Below are 22,770 nucleotides of genomic sequence, written 5' to 3'. Positions count from 1 at the left end.
GGCGATTTACCATTTTTTTTTTCTTCAGTTTTATATTTGACATAAATGGAAATTGAAAATATAATTACTTTAATAATTAATTGCAACAAAAAAATTGGAAAATTGTGAATATATCGAAACTAAAAAAATTTTATCGATTCCTCCATCTACGTCGACGAGGTAATGAGGATGTTGATGTGTTTACTTGTTGCTGTGGTAAGAGATTATGTGCGTTGCGCTGCAGGTTCTGTAGTGTTTGCAGCTGCTGCGGCGTCAGAGGCGGCGGGTCTTCGCGTTTGCCGGGGTACGGCGGCGGCGCCGACTTGGGCGCGCGGGACGACATCTCCGCCGATATCGGCAGGTTCCACGCCTCCTCGATAGATGGCAGCTGACGACGTCTGTAAGTCAACATTCGAATTGTCAAACAAATCAGATATTAAAAAAACTAACTTAAAAACTAATATGCTCTAAGACTTTCCAGTACTATGAATTAATAATTGAAACATCGCAATTGGTAGAGAATCGGCTACGATATCTACGTACGAACTTATTTTAACTTTGAAATTAATAAAATATAAAAACATATATATTTTTTTAAATTATTTAAATAATAAATGACCGTATTATTATAATTATATCATTATGACAAGCCGAAAATGTAAAGCAGTTTTTTTTACATAAGTCATACAGGAAATATGAAACATGAATATTTACTTAAAGATGCTCATTATGATTGTTATGAACTTAATACATATAAAGACATTGTCTTTCATGCGTTTTTATTAAGACTTACTGAAACTTAACATAAGCGCCATCTCTTAATTCAAAAACAAATTAACTTCATAACAAACCACTAATCAATTTGTTTCACACTTAGATTACATAGAGAGTTTTCAAAGAAATGCTTCAAGAAGAACAAAGGTCAACTTTTTCATACAATTTTGCGTGATAAATAGTTATGAGTAATTCCTTTATAACTTCTATATTTATTTTGTCTTACAAGCTACATTGTCAAACAGCTAATTTTACAATTAGCTGACTATTTTTGAGGCTCGATGCTCATAATCTAAGGCTCCACATTGACAATTATACAGTAAAGAAGACCATATATATTGTACATATTGTATAATAATGAAGCAAGTTAATGAAATGCAAATTAAAATATATTTCATACTCACTTCCCAGTCACAGATGGCATAGGGGCATGCACTAGATGCGCCCTCAGGAACGCTAGTCGTTGCCGTAGGGCCGCGTGCGCCGCGGTCGCCGCTGCACCCCCATTCGTATAACAAGCAAACGCGTCTCGGGGCATCTGGCAGCTCTCGTATAAGCTGCCGAGGTTCGTCCACGCGGCTGAATGACCCTTGTCCAATTGCACAGCGCATATGTACGCTTGCAACGCGTCCATAGGCTGATTCTGCTGCTGGTACAATACTCTGTGGAATGTTTAGTTTATATGCTACTTTATTATTTTAACCAACTTCAAAAAGAAAGAGGTTCTCGGTTGTATGTTTTTTATATAATTTATTTTGTATAACTCCGTCAATTGTAATCGGATTTGAAAAATTATTTTATCTGAAAGAATACACAAATTGGTCTGTATTTTTTTTTTTTTAAATCGATCACATTGGAAGGCGGTTTTTGTTTGTGCACTACAGTCTTAATTATAGTATAAACCGAAAAAAAAAAAATATACAAACGCCTAACTACTTAATAAGGTAATCAGAGACACTTATCAACTCTGGTCATGTTAGGGAATATACCTAACACCGACGTGCTTAATTAATAACGTGTGGTTCTATTTGTAAACTCAATTATAATTATAAAATTAATTTAGGATAAGTAGTTACGCTATCCTTATTTTATATTTAGTCCATATATGACGTAGAAGCTTAACGTAATTAATACATTTGAGTGCTTATTAAGCCACTGAACTGACGTATTTACCGTTTTAAAATAACGCACCCTTCAAGAAAGGTACGAAACAAAGTTATATAAAACCAGGTGCGTCACATGCTATTAAACAAAGGTTTTATTTTTAGCATCGAAAAGTAAAACCAGTTGGCATCACAATTTTTGTTACAAAATTTAGATGAGTGTCAATTTGATATATGTATAAATTGTATTTATTTTTCACCTAACCGGTAATCGACTGGCCTTATGGAAAGCAACCGATGTTGAAATGGCTACCAAAATATGAAATTTTACACACGGGCAAAGTTAGATCGGGTTGCTTGTAAAATAATTTGTTCCTCTTTCTATGGCATACCTACTTATACACGCTTTCTCAAGAACGAGTCGTGTTAGTACGTACCCACTATAACTACATACATACATTTATTATGTCAGTTGCGGTCGGTTGCACTTGTCGGTCGGATACACGTGTATCAGGGCACACATCGGGTACTATTGTTTTTTTTTAGAAAATATTCATTCATGACTATCTTTAGGAACACACTAACCTTGTAGTCTCGCATTATTATTTTTCTCAACCTCACATTTTGAAATTATAATTAGCTATGATTCTAGAATGTAAATTTAAATACCTACCATTGGAATTACGTACTATAAAAACAGCTAAGTAACTTCAAGTAACAAGAAGTAATAATCTTGTATAAAATACAGTTATTTACAAAACACGTCTGACTTACGATGCAAAGTTATAAGTACTTCCTATTGTTATAGAATCCAAGAATTGTACATAAAGCCTTATTCACTTTTACGTTTCTTTTTTATTATCAGGCGACAAGTAACTTTTTTTTTTCTGGCAAAAAATACAGTTCCGACTTAACGTTCCTAAAACACTTTTGTATCTATGTGTAAGGTAAATTTTAATTTAAGACTAAATGTAATAAGCGAAATCCACTCGAAGTACTTAACGAGTCTTGGGACAATCAATGGGGAGGAGAATGAGTATACATTTACATAGTTAATTTCCAAATCAATTTTTTATGGCCAAAAATAAATATTAAAAACACTAGTTCAAATACTCACCCTATAGAACACCATGTGTCCGCGTTCCCCTCCGATTTCTCTACCGAGTTTCTGTAAACAATGAAGGCGTCGTGGACCTTCCCCTGGGCTGCGTAACACCTGCCTAGGAGGTACAGGCCGGCGCCCGAGTCTGGTTCAGCCGCGACCGCGCGCTGCAAGCACCATATCGCTGCGCGAGCGCGCGCCCCAGTTTCGCCCAACGAGACGCACCGATGATACAGCCACCCTGGCGCCACAGACGAGTTATTGCTGTTTTATTTACGTAATTTACTACTTGCAATAGGTGTCTCGATATGCAGCTGGTTTAAGACTGTTGACTCCATTTATAAACTTTTTGAATGCCGAATATATGCAAAACAGTGTAGGTATGTTTTTACACAATTCATTCAAATACAAATGCATCACAGTATAATGTGGTGTCTGTATATATGTTTATAACTATTTAAACGAGATATAGTTGTGATAGTTGTGAATTTAAAACCAGCTAACTAAAATCTTAATTGTGTGACCGGAATGAAACTTTGTAAATAATACAACAGAGTTGTAAAATTTCGATAGATAAAAAAAAGTAAATTTACAAGAAATAAACAAAATTGATATTGACAGGATATCTTAAATTTACTGATATAAATAGTTAATAAAAGCAAACAAATTAGAATATCATAAGTTTGCTAGATTCCGGGAAAAAAGTAATTCTTATATTATGTAAACAGAGACTATATTTATATTTTTTACAAACTATTGACAACTTAGGTAATCGATCCTTTGATCTGCATCATTTCAGCATTATCAACGAACCATTGCTTACATAATTTATCAAGTTAAATATCCATCCTTACCTAACTGCCTACAAACATCGGCTTTTAGTGAAGACGAAAGCTGAGGCTCTTTGAGTAGTCTCTCATAGGCGTCCCTGGCCTGTTTCCTAAGTCCCTTTGCTTCGAGCAAGTGTGCAGCATGAAAGCTGAGCTCCAAGCGTGTGAAGGTCGCGTCCTGATGCGGGGCCAGCCGTGCCCGCCTGAAATGCACGGCGGCGGCGGCCCAGTGCCTCCTTGCTTTGAACATCAATGCGAGCCGCAAATGAGCGTCCGCCGCGCGGGAGAACCCCGGCGACACGTATAGTGCCATCTGCAACGCCTTCGTTGCCCTAGTAGCAAACAAATTTAAAAACATCCACCCTTACAAGTATATAAGGAGTTTTATGAATTTTATGAGCATTCCGAAGTCTTACAACTGTCAATTTTTAAATACAATTTTCTTTTCATTCTATTTTCATTAAATATTTTTATCACCTTCTAAAAGTTTGTAATTTTGTAAACAAACATGAATACGCCTTATGGAAAGCGATAACTATAACCACCTATAACACCGTGGGTTAACCACATGGTACTGCCTACATACTGATTTGTTCAAAAATATCACCGACCGCCAATCAATAAATAAATCACAATGCAGGATAAGTTGTTTCTCAGTCGAATAGTAGTGTACACTTTGGGAACCTAAAAAAAGCATTGACAAAACAAAAAGTAATGACTTCGGTGTCGAAATTTGTTTGTTGTTTTTAGCGCAACTTAATAAAAAGCATTTTTAAAAAAATATTTACTTTTCAGATATCCACACACACACGATTCCATATTACGTGAAGGACATATTTGCTGCTTGTTAAAAATATTTGTTTCATAATAGACAATAATATAGAAATATTTTTAACTCAACTCACTAACCGTTTTAATGACTTTTGGAAGCCTGTAATGTTAACTGATTGTAATTTACTTTGATTTCATTGCATAATCTTGTATAATCTACCAATACCGATAAGTTTCTTACTCGCATGGAACCACGTAATTACAGTCTGTCTGTCTACGCCATCAGAAAGCAATGTCAAAGTAACAGTCCGCACTTGACTTACCGGCAAGGTCAGACGATGTGCAAAATTAAATAATACACGGCAACAGCTATGTACAACCAACAGTGAGTACTGTTGACGCAATAATGCCGAGAGAAAACAACAGAACCCATACAAACTCGAGACTCGGTAATAAAACTTTACATTTCACTTTTTTGAGTAACACTGAATTGTATAGAAATATTTTAGCAAACGTACAATAGCGGGGAAATTTTTTTTTTATTATACAACGTCTACCCATCCCAAAATCTAAACCGGCCCGCTTTTGTGCAACTAAAACAGATTGCATTACGCGTTGTTGATTCAATAGGAGAGTCGTCTTTGTGACCGTAAATAATCGAGTACAGAGAAGAAAAAATGAAAAGCCCAGGTAGATAAAGAGAGTGTTTATGACCGAGTAGGACCTACCGCCTACGATCGGAATTATAATGAAGAATGCAGCAGCGACGTCAAGGTGTGTAAAGTTTACAAAAGACGGAATGAAGGCACCCATAATATCTGTAAGGTTATTGAGGGGCGCATCACCGAAGCGTAACGTCACCGATGCGCCCGCGGGGTCGATGACCGTCTGAGGCTTGTTCGTGCAATCGATCGGACGATGCAACGCAACGTCTAGACAGCGATCGCGGTCCGATTCGGACGCCTATACCAACTTTATTTAGATGACCTCGGCTGACATTTGCAAGCCGAAACAAAGGAGCGAGACAGGTGGCGGCCGCTGTTCACCCTGTAGCAGCGACTAACTAAAATTAAATAATTACACGCACGCACACACACACAAGGTTGTGGCGAACTGAAGAAAGCTTTCACCCGACTCCTCGCCCGCGGCATTGATAATACTCGACATTCATAATACTTAGAACAACACTGCTTCGTATTCACATTTTGTTCCATAGACTATGATTACCAACTGTCACGCAACGTTCAAAGTACACGCGGAACATACACCTTCATCACTTCCCTGTTTCGATATATTCCAATTCGAGAACCCGATAAAACGATTAAGTATTTTTTAATATTATAAGATTTGATCAAATTATTATGACTACGCGAGTTAACCCTTCAGTGATGTGTAAAAACAACATTTCACAATTTCCCATGACAATCTATTCAGGTGTTCAAATAATTATACAAAGTAACATTGTTTCCATCAATGACAAACCAGAAATACTTGTACCCATGAATCCTTATGTGATATTACGCGGTAAGGTATGTCGTTTCAACTCGTTTTACACCCACACGCGCCGATAACAAGACGCGTATTCGACCACTGGTGATAACGAAATGCAAACAAATACCGCATTACAATATTGATTAATGTTCATTCAATTTATAAGACTGGTAAAATTCATATTGTTTATTCTATCTGTTCTTCAACATACAAATAAAAATAACAAGTATATTTTGCTTTGCGAAAAAACAGCGACTCCAAATGTGATAAAGTTAATATTACTTGTATAAATGTAATTTAATAATATTGTTGTACTAATACGGGAATCAATCTTGCCGAGTGCAAACAAAATCGATTATTATTGCGCACGTATAAAAGAATTGTCATTTTTAAGTCATTTTAACTCATTCAAATCATTGCATAATTAATTATATAATTTTGAGTTAAAAATGTTTATTTCCCTACTTTTGAAGACATATGTAACACTACTAAAGAATCGACGTCGTGTCACGAATCTGTGGTACAAATTTTAGGTTCTATTCTTTATTTACGAAGCTCAAATGAATTAATAGTACGAACATATGGCTATTCTCTAATGTCGTGCATGACATGATATTGCAGAATAGCCACATGTTGCTTGCTAAAATCAATACTACGAAAGCGACAATTTAATCACTCTCTATTTGGTAAGTATAAAAAATTACTTTTGTTTTTATAGAGATTGTTTCATACTTTCAAAACTGTTTAATATTTTATGGTTTCCAGTCGTTTAAAACTATTCATTTTCGCGTCACAGAATGATTCCAATTTTTAAGTTGTTCACTCGAAATTTCGTCCAGTCTTATTAACAATAATAAATATTAAATGCTTATAATTTTATATATTCGACTTCAACCGTTGTATTTTTTTTTTGTTATCGCATAACTCCGTCAGTTATAAACCGATTTTTAAAACCTTTTTTTTTCTTTTAGGATATACTTACAAATTGATCCCATAGAAATTTTTCAAAATCGATGGAGTAGTTTAATTTTAAAATAACTGTCTTTGTCACAATTAAAGCCAGTTTTTTGTGAAACACAATCTAAATCGCACATTAAATTTGACACAACAGAAATCAATATCCTCTCTGTTTCTCGGTTGACAAACCAAATTGACAAATAATGTTCAAATATTTTACCTAAAACTTCCATTGAACGACTTCTCAATTTCAACAAAATTTATACATTTTATAAGAATATGAATACAGTTGTATCTATTTATATTTTTACATGACGTATGTATCACAAGTATATAGATATCCTTGCGAGCATCCTGAATACACGGGCTCAATTATTATACGGGTTCGCTACCTGCCTGCCCAACAAGGGATATTATCAATTCACTCAGGTAAGAATACAGGGCCGTACTTATGTACGCACAAAATTCTCTTTTAAACACATACCTATTCATATCCCAAGCGTAAAATAATAATCGATTCCACACAGCTGAATGAATGAACATCTGGCTAGTAGGCATGCACAATGTTACATCAGAACGCTTTAGTTTGTATTGGTTTATTACAGAAATTATTTAAAGTTTAACACTGGACTACAAACAATAACTTCTTACATACATGTAAGTAGGTAGACTACATATTTTTGTACACTCTTTAAGAATTCATGTTTTGTAATAATTCCATTGTATTATTTTACACCACGTGTATGTATATATTACTCGTACCTTCATACGTCGGGAATGGAATAAAGATATTTGATTACCGTCACTGGTATATACCTACTAGAACTTGTTAAAATAGTAGTCATTTGGAAACCTACTGTCATAGACGTAAGGCTCTGCAATAAATAGGTAATAGTTATTACCAGACTCGAACGCTATAGAAAGCTAGTTATATCGGATGATACAAACGATAAAACTCGCGTCTTGTTGTGGTAAAACAAGTAAATGTTTGAGTGGAATATATCAATTTAGTATTTTAGTGGTGTGCCGAACACTCGGGTGATAGAGGAGGCAAAGAGGGGGAGGTGAGGGAGACTATAATGAAGTAGCTTAGCTTGACCTACTTCAGCACACTCGCAACAGCTCAAGGACGGATCGACCGCTATTTATAGTGTTCATTCGTGGGTCGTCATAGCATCGCACTCACTTTACATAACTGAAGTCGTCGCTAGGTGCGCCGTGGCACGTGATCGGTGCGCTAGTACGTAGGTACTATACAATGCGCAAAATTTTCCCACGAAAGGTAACAACTAGGGGAGAGTTTCTTTTGGTTGTAATAATCCTTTCGCATATCAGGGGCTTACTTGACCGTGAGATAGGATAGGATTTTACAGTTGCTTTTAATAAATTTTCAAGGCCAATTAAACATATCGGTCTATAGACGACCTACTGCATTTTTAATTAGTTAGTGGTTCCCAAAGAAAGACTTTTCCAGTGATAGTATCCACCCACGGGGGATATACTAGTAAGGAATTAACTTTTGCTTCGGATGTAATAATTAATCCTTTCTCATATAGAGTGAAATGTATCGGATCCAATTTACAATTGTTTTTCATAAACATTCAAAACTAATATTTGTTTATTTTAAATTCGTAGTTTTTACAAAGAAGTTAATTAGTAACAATTTGCCACCTGCTACTTAGAATAGGTACGTGCTCCGTAATGCAATCATGCCGTGCATTCAACATAAACTTGCAATTCACCTGACCGTATTGCATCACGACCTTGTGTGCACGAATACAAAATGCAACACACAATGTAGATACATATTATACTCATATCTACACAAACGCATATGAAAACTATGCAAATAACAGCAGTTTGTTTATAAATTCTTAAGAACAACATAGTTATTTTCGTTGATTACCCTTCAAATATCGAACGTTCTCACGTTACGATAATGCTTACTTACAAAACCATTTGAACTTTTTTAAATTTTATTTCCCCAAAGACATTGAAGAGAAGTCATAAAGAAATCTACCTACGTGACTTGCGCTGTCTATACCGCTTGTTGTTATGGCACGTAAAAACATTTCTTTCAATACAGTGTCTGTCACTAAGCAATAAACTATGAAAAATATTAAATATACCGCTATTCTTAGAAATACAATTTAAAGATGAAACAAAGAAAGTTTTTCGTCGTTTACTCATATAAAATATTTCGATAGTTATAATACGTTAATAATTACGTTTTGTGCGTATACGATTATGACGTGCCACAAAGTATATTTGTGATGATGATATATAACTCTCTTATTTGGCACGCATACGCTTTTTTATCGTTAATGAAAAAACCTGAAATATTTAATATTAGCAAGTTGTTAAATGGTCACGTGGTCTACCAGTCTAAGCTTGACATAAGGTCTTACATCTCATACGTTTTACACTTTATTATCGACATCGCTAATAGAATGTTACTTTGAAGAATAATTCATAAGTTACGCAACTGATTAAGCATGATAGCAACAGATACTCACTAATCTTTGTTAGGGATGTATCTGATATGTGCGAGGCGTACTGTACAAAATTGATAATGAACGAGGGCTCTTTTATCGCTGGCGTCATTCTAGTTGACCCAGTTTTGTCCCATTCGATACCACTTATAGAGTAACCTACACACGAATGATCTCACATGCGATATTTCGCATATATTATAACGTTTAATTTCAGAACCGGCACAAAACTGAATTGAAATAAATGCATGTATACTTCAAAGAGCTTTGTTACATTTTTATTTCTAAATTTAAATATCACAACCATTTAAATTGTAAAGTGGAACAAAGTGGCATTGCGGTTGCGGATACAATTTATATTATATCCAATAAATTCTAAGCGTAATTTCTATTAGTAGATAGAATGCCCTTGTTCCCAATATCTTCTGCTAGGAAGTATACATACAGTGAGTGTATTGCGATTTCTTCAAGACGAAATTGGCTTGGCATGTAAGAGCCATGATGATATTATTAGGCATAGCTGTTTAGCAGTAACTAGTGCAAACAACTCAATTTCTGTTTTCCTGGCAACAGTAGGTGGTAGGCAAGTGTTAATTAATGATAATAAAAGTAATATAATACGTAGGTAGAAAGGATGTAATTAATCCCATGCTGTCGGAAATATTTCATGACGATTCATAACTAAACAATATAGTCACGCAGTTTCTGTTTTATATCTATATTATTTAATAATGGTGTATAACTGCCTATTTTAAATTTTTATAGTGGTCTTAAGAATCACATTAAGTTCACCCTTACAATATTTTAATGAGATAAAACAACGACTTTTCCGCAGTTTGTAGTTCATTATTATTATACTCGACTAGCCCTTTTGCCCTTGACCTAATGAAGCAATAGAGACAGCAGTAGCAAGCTACTAACCATGCTTGAACAAAGGCAAATATTTTATCAAAAGGAAATTTTTGTGTCATTACAAATAACAACAATTAGTTAATATCTATCCTTCAAACATTCCGTTGCTTATTTTATTATTCATAAAGAGACGATGGACATATAAAAAAAGAAAAATTATACGATTTCTGGAAAGATAGGATATACATATATCTAAAATATGTATCCAATTTTTGTAAAAGAAATCAACAGTAAAGATAAAAGAATCATTGCTTCTTGGATACATGTACATATATGTACAATGTACTGTTACATACATACAAATAGATCAAAGTTGCACATAATTAAATAACATTAATTCTACTCTTTTTTTATTTATATATTATCAGACATAACAATTTATGACATCATTCACTAACAAGCTACATTCATGCAGATCTATTATGAATAAATTTCCAATCTGCAATTTGTACACAATAATATCAAACTACTGCTGACCTGTATTACTGTAATAAAGATATCAAATGTATTTTTCAGTTTATATTTTATATTCTTACAATTCAAGGACTCCTTTAGATTATGATCCAAGTTATTTATTGTTTGTGTTTTTCAATTCACACAATGATAAACATTCTTAGAAAATAAATTGCAATGAATATATGAGTTACGGAGTATATACACGCGGAAGTGGACATGTCAACTGCACTATGCAATTGCACGAACATGACACGAATAAAAACCGATGCGTCCACGACTTGGCAAGATTATGCGGACTTCATTATTGAACAGGTTCGCCTTGGGCTGATGTAGGGCCATGAAACTTTATTTACGCGCATTGTATAATAGATAACAAGTAGTAGTAGCCTAGCACACTGTTTGCACAAGCAATAAAATGAAAATACATAATATATAAACTTGCTACTGAGCAAAATCTTTGTAATATTGAGGCATTGTTATTAAACAATATATTTAATTATATATTTTACTGAATGGTTAGTATTTAAGCAGCGATCGATTAATTGTTGATGCCTCGTTAACCCTTAAATGTTGGTAATCACACGCATACTAAGGTAACGAAATTACAAATAATTGTAATGAACTAACTAGTAAAACTAACTAGTACATAGAAATAATGGAACTAATAAAAGGTAATATTATTGACAAAAATTACGAGACGACGGAATGTATAAATAGCATGAGAGAATTATTATGGGTTATTTCAAGCTTATACTGCACGACCTTCTGAGATCTATTATACCTACCCGTTTCTGAAGCTTGCTGCTAATTTCTGACAGGGCAGGGATTTTAAGATATTCTTATCTACTGATCAGAATAAAGAGTATACCTACATCAATTTTCCGAAATGCCCTTGATAACTACCCCATACGATTCTAGCACACAACACAAGTGTCGTAACAAGTCCAAAGCTTATTTACATGCAGCAAAATTAAAAACTATGCCCCATCCCCTAACACACATTACGGAAGGGTTGAACCCTTTGTGAACGAACTTTTTTAAGCTTTATCGTAGAGTTGACGTCACAGATTGTACATCACACAATAGAGAGGGCACTAGTGTACATACGTATGAAGACTTCGCACGCATATCGTGCGTCCGGGCCCTTAGTAGGGCGTTGGTACTGCGGGTAAGCGGAGCTACACTCAATAGTGACGTAACAAAACAAAATCTCGCAAGTTCTGAGCCCTTCCACTGCTCCCTTTTTGCGGTCACCGGCCGCTTTCTAATGCCCATTGTGCGTACAAACTGACGGCTAGATTTTAAGTAAGTACAGATCGACATCCGTGAGAACGGTCTGCCTCCTCGTTAATTATGCATGCTTGTAGTTGGCTTACTATACGGTATATCTTTTTTTCCATGATCAAGAATAAGTGCTCATCTTTTAACTCTCTCGTGGATACTGCCTATTTCTTAAATGTGTATTCAGCATTTCTTACTACTATATCAGGACAGAGATAACCGTGTGGCCCCGGCATAGAATGGGCCACCTGTTCCTTTCCTGTGGTTATCCTAAGAGGTGACTAAGAGAATTTAATTATAGATAGATGGGCAGCAACGCCCTTCTTAAAAATCACCAAAGCCTAGCTGCGATTACCAACCCGCCTGTCAAGCGTGGCAACTATTCGCAAAACCTCCCGAGGGGAGGCTGAGGGGATGTTCAGCAGGGGGGCAGTTAATGACTGATATAATGATGATGATATCAGGATATATATATATATATATATATATATATATATATATATATATATATATATATATATATTATTACTATTAGGTATAGATTATTACTCACTAATTAAGTAATTCTAAGCAACAAATTATCTTTTAGGTTTGACGCAAACCAATAGCGATTTAGTAGGGTTATTATATATAATAAACAGTGTATCTGGATTGATCCTCACACATTAGACAGAATTTTATACTTTATAAGTATACGACAAGATTAGGTATATTTTTTTTATTATTTAATAAAGTAAATATTTTCGTTAAACCTATTTCTCCGGCGTATAAAACTGAGCCTAAGAATATATTATTACACGACCAAACTGTAAATTTCTGTAAAATTGGTAACCCTATTTTAGTGTGTTGTTATCTGAACCAATTAATTCTAATATAGTATGTAAAATACGAACAAATAATATTGTTCAATAGAAATACGAATAAATAATATTATTCAATATTTAAGTAAGCAAGAGTAAATGTAAATATGCAAATATCAGATGAAATAATAATAATAACTTTATTGCATAACCACGATTGTAACAAACTCAGCACTGGAAATTACAGTAAAAGTAGGTACGAATTCATTTGGAAATATCGTGACTTATCTACTAAGTGACAATCATGAACGACAATTTGATCACTAGTGTAAGTACTAGGAAAAACCATACATTAAATAATAGTTTACAACTGATAAGTGTAAGTTTAAATTCAAAGCACAAACTATTACATTGTAGGTATAAGTAATAAATGGGCAATAATTCTGCTGTTGGGATGTATATAATTCTCGGAAATGTAAAATACAGCATTGGCCAAAAGTATTTGCCACCCTAATAATCCTTAGAAATCCCTTATCTATTGACCTTTACTGGGTCTATTGTCGCATAGTATATACACATCTAAAGTTTAAAATGTGCCGATCAAAACAACGGTCTATGTCGTAAAACTACAACCACAATAGAGGTGACTCATTTCCAGGTAAGTAAAAATTTTGGGAATTTTTTAGTTTACTAGGATTCATTATAGTGCGAAGAACTGTCGATAAATTCTTGTAAATTGGTTGTTGTTTTAAGTGCGGCAGTTAATAAAAAAAAAAAACTAGAAAAATGCCTAAGCGCCATGAATAAAATAACGGGGAACGATAAAAAATTCAGCTGTTGTCTGAAGTAGGCAAAAATAAAAGTGAAAATGCCAAGATTATGAAATGACCTCATAGTACCGTAATGTATACCTTAAATCGGTGTAAGATGACCATAAGACACGAAAACTTAATACAAAATGAATGGAAAAGAACTACATCTGCAAGAGAAGACAGACAATTAATGCGAACTTTTTTTAAAAATCATAAGAAAACATCTTCTGAATTAGCTGCTGAACTAAGCGAGATGCCGGAGAAAAAGTCCTTTTAGGAGTAAGCTCCAGGATACTGGATTCAAAGGTTGCAAGGCAAGGAACAAGCCGTGGTTGTCTGAGGAGTACAAGAACTTACATATTCAGTGGTGTTTAGAACATCACAACACCAAGGAAGATTGGGCGAATATCATTTGGCCGGATGAATCCAATTTTGAGGCATGTCATTTAAACGATTAAACAATAATTAAAGGCGTTTGAGATATATTGAAGTTAACCATTTATTGACAGACCTATTTTCAAAAATCTTATTATTTTATTAATTATTTTTTATACAACTTAGAATAGCAAACAAGCTGATGGAAAGTGGTAACCATCGCCTGATCCTAATCCTATCGAACATTTATGGTCGATTTTAAAGCGCAAGATAAAGGAACATTCGATTACTTCCAAAAACATCTCAAAGAATTGTTTAGTACAGGAGTGAAATGCTAATAATAATATAGAATAACTCCAGAAGAATGTAATAATTTAATTTCCTCTTTACCCAAAAAAATAAATGCTGTAATTAAAGCTAAGGGTTTCAATACGAAATATTAATTGGCCAAAGCTATATAAGCACGTAGGTATTGTAACTTATTAAAAAATCAAATACGATAAAACTACATTATCAATTCCATATTATCTATTATTATTATAAAGTAACGCCTATTTTACACATTGGGACAATGATAAAATTTAGGTAGGTATGTATGTATGATTAATAAATGAGTAATATTATGTTGGTATTTTATTTGCATGACCGCAATAAGTCCTACTCATACAGCTAGCTGAGTACTACAAAAAATAAAATGGTTACTCATACAACATACGGCGACCTTGCAGGCGTGACGTCGCGCCGCGCCCGTCCTGACGTGACGCCTTGTGACGTATGACTTTTTTCGCGGAAATTCCGGCGCGGCCATCGCTCGCGGATCGCGGACTTGTTGGCTGCTACCCGTGCTATTATCGAGTAATATGGAAAACCAACAGATTTTGCGTGGTCATATAATAAATGAACATAGATGAAACAAAACCCCCTTTCATTTGTAATTGAAATCAGAGTTAAATAATATAAACGAAATCGCTAAGTACATAATAGATATATAGATTAGATAGGTTTAGGTACCAAATGCGGAAGATAAATTACAAATATTTTGATAATGAGAGTAGGCGAGTGGCAAAGCATTTATTAACCGCATGTAAGGAATTCTTATTGCATTAGACATTCAGAAAATCTTTGTTAGTGCCTTTTTTCAATTAACCTAAAATTAACGAAGCTAGAATAATGACTGACAAACAATTCTACTGTAATGACTATTCTCTCTGTAAAACATAGATAAAGCCTAATTTTACTTGGCTGTCAAAAAATAACTACATATTACATAAAATAGATTATATGTAATTACTTCGTTATTTTCTAATGTTATACATGATAATAATGGTTATAAATGACATAAAAGAATAGCGATGTTGTTGCCAGCTGAAACAAATATGTACGAACACATCAACATTTGTTACTCTTACTTTGGTTGTATGTACCTAATATTGATTGGTATTACTTTTTACCTTTTTTGTATAGTTATAGAATATATACCTAATATTTTTAGGGTTAATATGGTCGTTCATATCGCGTAAATGTCGCGCTTATTATTATTTATTAATATACTTATTAGCATCATTAAGAACGAACATCACTGTCGTTCTTAAAATATATATAGATTTAATAGGTACAATTTGTACTTCCACGATATTGAATGTTTATTGTAATTTTTCCAATGAAATGCAATTCTATAAATTTAGAAATACTGATGATTATTATATTTGAATAGAATAATTATAAAAAAATAACTTTATGATAAATACAATTATATATAAATAAAATTTTTTTTTATTTAATTTAGTGAATAATGTATGTTTTCATAAAAGTAAGTGAAGTAATAAATAGGAATTTGCATGTGTAAAAGCAAATTCTAGTTAGGGAAAAAACTAGGCCATACTGCTTGACACAGTTCATGCCCTGCGCGGCTGCGTGGGTGGCTGTCCTACAGATGTGGGCGGTAATCTTACGTAACACAAACAAAACGGAAGGCTGAAGGGCACTCTTGCCACACAATCTTTTGCAACCTACCTAGATAATACCTACTCTTGTACACGTTGTGTCGATTTATGGAATCCTGTTACAACGACATATAGAAATACGCGTCTAATTCATTTCATAAATGAATTCCTTGTTTCAACATTTGGTTGAAATGGGCCCGAGTGCCGAGGTCATTGACAGAGCGCAGGCGAGCACGGATGCAGCGAGTGCACCGAGCCAGTTCCGGTGCACTACGCAGCAGGTATAAATAGCGATCCGTTAGTGTCGACGACCGCGTACCGTCACCAAACACTCGCCCTGATCTTAAATCTCAGTCCTATCTTGATTTCCTGACCTAGTTATAACAAAAAGACAACAAACATTATAAGTACGGCCGAATTACAGAATCGAAAAGCCACCCCCGCTACTAGAACTTCGCGTCCTAAATACGAGGGCAAAGACAGGGACGCTGAGGGGCTGAATGGGGAGGGGGAGAACTAATATTGCATACGCCCTTAGCCGGCAACTCAATAGAGGCAGCAGCTTTGTGTGTCTCGGTGCGCGCGCGGGCCCTCGACGACGGCGCGCCGTAGCCCTGTTCGTTTAAGGGCCCGTGTGTACGTGACGTTGTGCACGGTATGAAGCGAGGGGAGATGTGCGCCCCTCCCGCACATCTTTATAGCTTTGCTTAGTAGATGCACTCATCGAGTAGGGTCGGGGACCGCGTCCTTCAATATGACATTGTGTGTGTACAGGCCAAAAATCTTATCCCTATCATACATTAATTTATATCAATGTGACTAAATGCAAGTACCGCTATGTCGTTAGATTAGGCAGCAACAACTTCGCATGATGGCACCTGGTATGCGAAGCGCTGTTGATTTCCGGTTATACGCCGCTATTCTGCTGTTGCTATGAAGCATTCGCTGCGCGACTAGTTTCGCGTGTTCGTAATAACGTGTCTATTGTGACGTAATATTTAGCAGCATACCAAATAACGTTAGAACTCATTGTGGATGTAGGTGTTAGAGATACAGATAAATGTGCCACAACAGGTATTGAAACAGATCAGACAAATGAAATGGGGCTATTATTTTTCTTTCCATGATCTATAAATAAGTAATTATGTAGATAACCTATAATAAAAATGTTAAACGGAGTAACACTGTTTATATAAGATAAATTTTACGGCGATAAATCGTTTACCTTTAAGATATTTGTGTGATGTACGGTATGTTAACGATGAAGTATTTCACGTAAATACCTATGACATAATGAAAAAATTAATTAAAAACATAATTATTCTTCATAATTTTAATTATTATTCGTCTTAATTAGTTCGTTTAGAAATATTACATAAAGCGGTCATAATAAACGTAGGCGTCAAGGTCATTGCCACTGTCAATCTCCCAATACACACGTAAAATGGCATGATTTCTTGACTAAATCACGACGATAAAAAGCGGTAATATTTAAATTATATAAAACTAAACATGTGTCTTTTATTCGCACATAATATATCGGTTGATATAAAGAAATGAATATCGGACTGACTATACTAACTAGAGGAACTATGAACGGGACTGTTTTAAATAGTATATATAGTAGGAATTCCGGTGAAATCTCTTCATATCTATGATAGCAGAGCATATATACAAGATTGCTGAACACCGGAAAGACCTCCTCCGGCCCGGTGAAATTGACTGCCGAACGCAATTATGGCAAACTAGCAAACATGACGGGAAGAATTATTTATCGCTTTCTACGCTCGCCTATATATTTACTTAACACGTTTTTAAAATAGCATTACCTACTTATTTATGAATCAGCTATGTGCATCGTATGCTCACAAAGCGTGCACATGCAACAAAAGCCTTTGTTTTCCCCACATGGATAAACCGTAATGTTAAACTTGTTGACTGATAAGGTTCAAGAAAAAGGTTAATGCACTATTTTTATTTAGGTAAATAATAACATAGATAAAAAGAAACTACTTTAAATTGAAATTATTCTCATCACTAACACCTTATGCCTTTGTTGACCATTTTTTTAGGACCTCATTCATCCTTGCCCTATAAAACTGTTATAGACAATTAAAGTTCAACAGTGCCTCCCTGCTTTCACAATGTCATTCTTTCGCCTTATTTGTGGCCTTCCCACTATATCTTCCATAAGCAGATAATCCGAATTTTAGTATATACTTTTACTTCTACTAATAATCTTATATGTAAATTTACAAAATTCTAGAAATAGAAGTAACTAAAAGGTAAAAAACTGGCTTATATCTGTGCCTCCTTATATATATATGTATCGTTTTCACCTATGCATAAAACTCTAAATAGAATAATAATAACTATGATGAATACGACCGTTGATACATAAATACAATTATGAACAGTATTAGTATTTATGATGTGTATTGTTGAATGGTACCTACGTACTTGAACGCAGCTATGATAAACAAGTGTCTGATAAAATAGTTATCACTGCGATATTGAAAGAGGTAGATTTATCATTGTCCATCTCGCTCGACAATGATTGTAGGTAGGCACGTACTACGAAGATAATACACCAACTATCGTAAAGAAAACGTGACTTATAGATATGCAATATTCATAGCAGAATACAAATTGTATTTCTTTACATGAATATACTTTACGACCATAGAATACAAAGAATATGTTCTAAGGAGCAGCTGATGAAGTGACAGGTGCAGAAACAGCCGGCATACACCTGCCTATGGCACGCGCCACAAGCTGCTCTAACAATTGCTTACATGGCACTCATTACCACACAGCAATCGATATTCAACGGCTTGACATTAACTAGTAAGATAAACCTGCCAGCTGACTGGCAAATGTCGAAACAGTTGCGTAACAATCAAAAGAAACGTCGCGATGAAGACTAGAAGACTATGTACATATATCAAGGGGTAAAAAGGCTCAGAAAAAATGACGATGAAGTGAACAAAGACCCGATTACGAAGATTCTAAAAAGAAATGCCAAAAATGAACTATAAAATTTTGCAGCTTTATAGATAAACTTGACAAAAATTAGAATGGAACCAATATTTCAAAGTTTTTTCAGAATACATCACACCATACTATGAATTCTTTAACGTTATTACTAAAATTCTACAATCAATTGGCATTGTCTAAAAAGGATATCTTTTAAGAATCAGCCCCAATATAAATATCAAGTACGTATGTATTGTTTTTGTACCTTGAATAATAATGTAACTTTACTGGGAAACGATAAATTTTGATAGGTACTGAGAAATCTGGTGATACATTCAAGTATTTCAGTATTAATGAATAAATGAATTGCAATGGATACAGATATGGAATTTACAATTTAGTTTCCTCTAAGTTGAATATCATACGTAATATGAAAATCCCAGGCAGCAAAGTCGTCATAGTTGCCTATTATGATAAAATTTGAAGTAAATTTTAATTTCGCTGTATCCTTGTAAAATATTTGTGAAAAAATCATTTCCGGCTGATGCCTAGTGGAGTCTAAGCGGGCATAGTAACAAACACGTTTTGTGAAACGGGCCGAACAAGTCTAGTTACTGGAGGACTCCAGAGCCAAATACCGTTATTGAAGCGGTTTGCGGTGTTGCGTAGATAGATAATGCAAAGACCGGTTCGCGACTGATAGCCCACACTGTCTGTGATAACCGCTTAGGTACATTGATGTAGTGATGACAAGTAGCAACACATGACAGATTATACACTCGAGATTAATATGCAGCACGTGCTCGTGATAATAAAGAACTTATAATCTTTGCCATGAATTGTAAGGTAAACTATAATCGAAACTCTCAGTTGTGCCCTCTAAGGTAAGTATGTGTAAGTAGACATTTCTTATCGTTATTTTTCTTGAAATCAGACGGATCGCTAATCATATTGGTTAATCGTAACGTGTACATAGTAACGTGGTTATCGTAAATATCAATTTAATATTTCATTTTATTATTTATATATAGGTAGATACGAGAATGTTGTATTTTAGGCATTTATTATTTGTTGTTGAAACGAACAATGACGTATTTTCCGAAAGGAAGGAATTTCCAGATTATGTAAGACATTAATTCGTACCAGTCTACCAGTGCAAATAGTTAATTATAATGTCACAGCCACACTATACTGGTTTGACTGACGAATAAGGTGTCGCCAAAAGTGCGCGAAAACCGCCTTCCACAATTAAGTCAGTGCAATGACTCACTGATTTTCTGTGTTCACTCATACGTAACATGACAACATATTACTTGACTAGTTACTCATCACACAAAGTTACATTACCTACAGATGACTAGAAACATGACTAAGCCGAAATTAATCTGACTAAGAGCAAAGGGTATCAGCATAAGGCTCGACTTTCTATTGGAAAGGGCCATGACAAGGTTTATTTTGCAGTGTAAATGTTATTTGTCGTGTTCTATAAACTCGAAGACAAATAGATGAAACATATCTATTTTACTGTTGATATATGGCTAGTAATACGGATATAAAGGTATTGTACCGTTAAGTGAATGTGCAAGGCAATGCACGCCAGCGACATAGGTACCTACGTGCCTTGTTACAACAATGAACCGATGCAATAGGTATTAGCGGTGCATGCACTAGCCATGGCTAAGCGAAGGGAGAGGTGAGGCAGTATGGCATCGCGTGCAGCGGCCACACTCCACCGACCTACATTTTATGCGGCGACGAGCTCATTATTTACTAGCGTAACTAAAGCACGCACCACCCACCCTCGCAAGTTTTACTTACCCTTCGTTTTTTTATACATTATTTAACAGCATCTTGAATACGCCCAGACTTTAGGGTAGTGAATAGGAAGTTTCGCTTGGGCGTGCTACCTGCGAAAATACTACAAAAAATATGCACACAAACAAAAATGCAACATCTTGACGGGACCAGCTACGGGGCCGTCGACATAGGTGTCTGCATTTTGGAAACAAAACACAATAGAAAGAGTCGTGTGTGAACGCGATGCATGGATGTGGGGGCGGCAGGTTGAGTGAGAGAGTCGGCAAGTGACCCGACGTAAACAAACGGCGAGCGGGAGCTTCGACCGCACTCACCATTTCGGGGATCTTCGGATCCGGGGTGGGCTGAAGAGGCCGCAGTGGCCCACGTAGTGAAGAGCGGGCACGTCGTCGACGGGAATAGCACAAGCACTCAGTCACACAAGATGGTATCGTACACACACGGCACTTATACAAATACGAGACGTCCCGTCCTACACTACGTTCGCGGCCCGCGCCGATGCAGTTTACGTCACCGCATCCCGCTCCCGACTGGCCGAGCGCGGCGCGAGCGAGCGACGACCTCGCGCTGCAGCGTGCACCGTCCCCCGCCCCGCCGCGTGCCCTGTGCCCCACGCCCCGCGAGCCCTAGCTACACCGCCCGCCCCGCGCACTCGTCCTACGTCCGGTGAATCACGAACGAATGTCGACACGACAAGCTACGAAACGCTTTCGGTCCGAAACAAAAATATTAACATAGATTAGATAGGTAGGTGGTAAACGCTTAAATATCTACCTATATATAAATATTTAACTCTGAATTCCAAATATCTAAAATATAAAGATCTCTGTAATATAACAGATAAGATTTACTACAAAGCTAACCTGAACAGTAATTTTGTTTAGTTTATTTTTAAATTGACATCATCAACTCGCACACATTCCTCGCGTTCCTTGTTGACATACTGAAAATAAAGTAGGAGTAGAAATACCGTATGTATTATAGGCAAATAATATTTTTAAAATCCTAATAAAATTATATATTATTCATTCATTCATAGGTATATAGTCATGATTTTCTGATTTTGTCAGAAATCCATGGTACACCAATATTTAAGTCTCAACAAAATATGACTAGGTATGTATTAGACCAATTTATAATCCATTTAAAAAAAAATTACATAATAAGTCCTATTTAGATTTTTTTTATACCACTGAGGTGGCAAACAAGCATACGACTACGGCCCATCTGATGGTAAGCGGTTACCGTAGCCTATGAACGCCTGCAATACCAGAGGTATTACGCGCGCGTTGCCGACCCTGAAGAAACCTCTTTAGCCCCCTTTTGAAGAACTCCATGCTGTAGTCTCTTGGGAACACCTCGGCAGAGAGCTCATTCCATAACCTGAGTGTTCGTGGGAGAAAACACAAAAATAACCGGCCTATATATAGGCAAGGAACCAGAGACAAAAATCACAGCAATATATCATAAGTAACGGTTAAATCTTAAAGGAAAGTAAGATATTTTATTCTGTTTAGCTATGACAAAATTCTCATGAAATAGTTAAAGAGATTTTAAAAGTAAGTACACAGAATTCTAAAAAGTTTATTGGCCAGAAGGCTGAGGATGAGGAAGCAGACAACAGGAAAGGAACCACGTTCTTTTCACAAAATAAATCTGTCTGAAGGCCACTTTATAAGGTCTGCAGTAAAAATCTGCGTAGAAACTGGCAGTCAACACGATGCCCCACGCTCAAAACGAGGTTGAATTAATAACCGGAGGAGATCAAGCATGACATTCGAGCCTCACAGGAAAGAGAGTTGGGACCGATTTCTGGGAGATGCCAGTAACGACTAGAATAGCATTGACTGCCTATGTCGCAGGCTAACCAAATCCCAGCCCCCAGTTCGACCTCTACT

General features: G+C 35.7%; 1 protein-coding gene across 1 annotated transcript in view; it reads right to left on the bottom strand.

The window, feature by feature from the left end:
• Nucleotides 1-22,770, bottom strand: part of LOC113518043 (lysine-specific demethylase 6A) — a 38,334-nt gene that overhangs the window by 7,596 nt on the left and 7,968 nt on the right. The window contains 4 exon segments of the mRNA XM_052892839.1: nt 185-377; nt 1,158-1,415; nt 2,974-3,199; nt 3,813-4,120. Coding sequence (XP_052748799.1) covers nt 185-377; nt 1,158-1,415; nt 2,974-3,199; nt 3,813-4,120 — 985 coding nt within the window.

This window comes from Galleria mellonella, unplaced genomic scaffold (genome assembly GCF_026898425.1).
Source record: "Galleria mellonella isolate WM207_F2 unplaced genomic scaffold, CSIRO_AGI_GalMel_v1 utg171, whole genome shotgun sequence".
NCBI classification, from domain to species: domain Eukaryota; kingdom Metazoa; phylum Arthropoda; class Insecta; order Lepidoptera; family Pyralidae; genus Galleria; species Galleria mellonella.
Note: the sequence above shows the minus strand (reverse complement) of the source record. Positions and strands in the feature narration are given on the sequence as shown.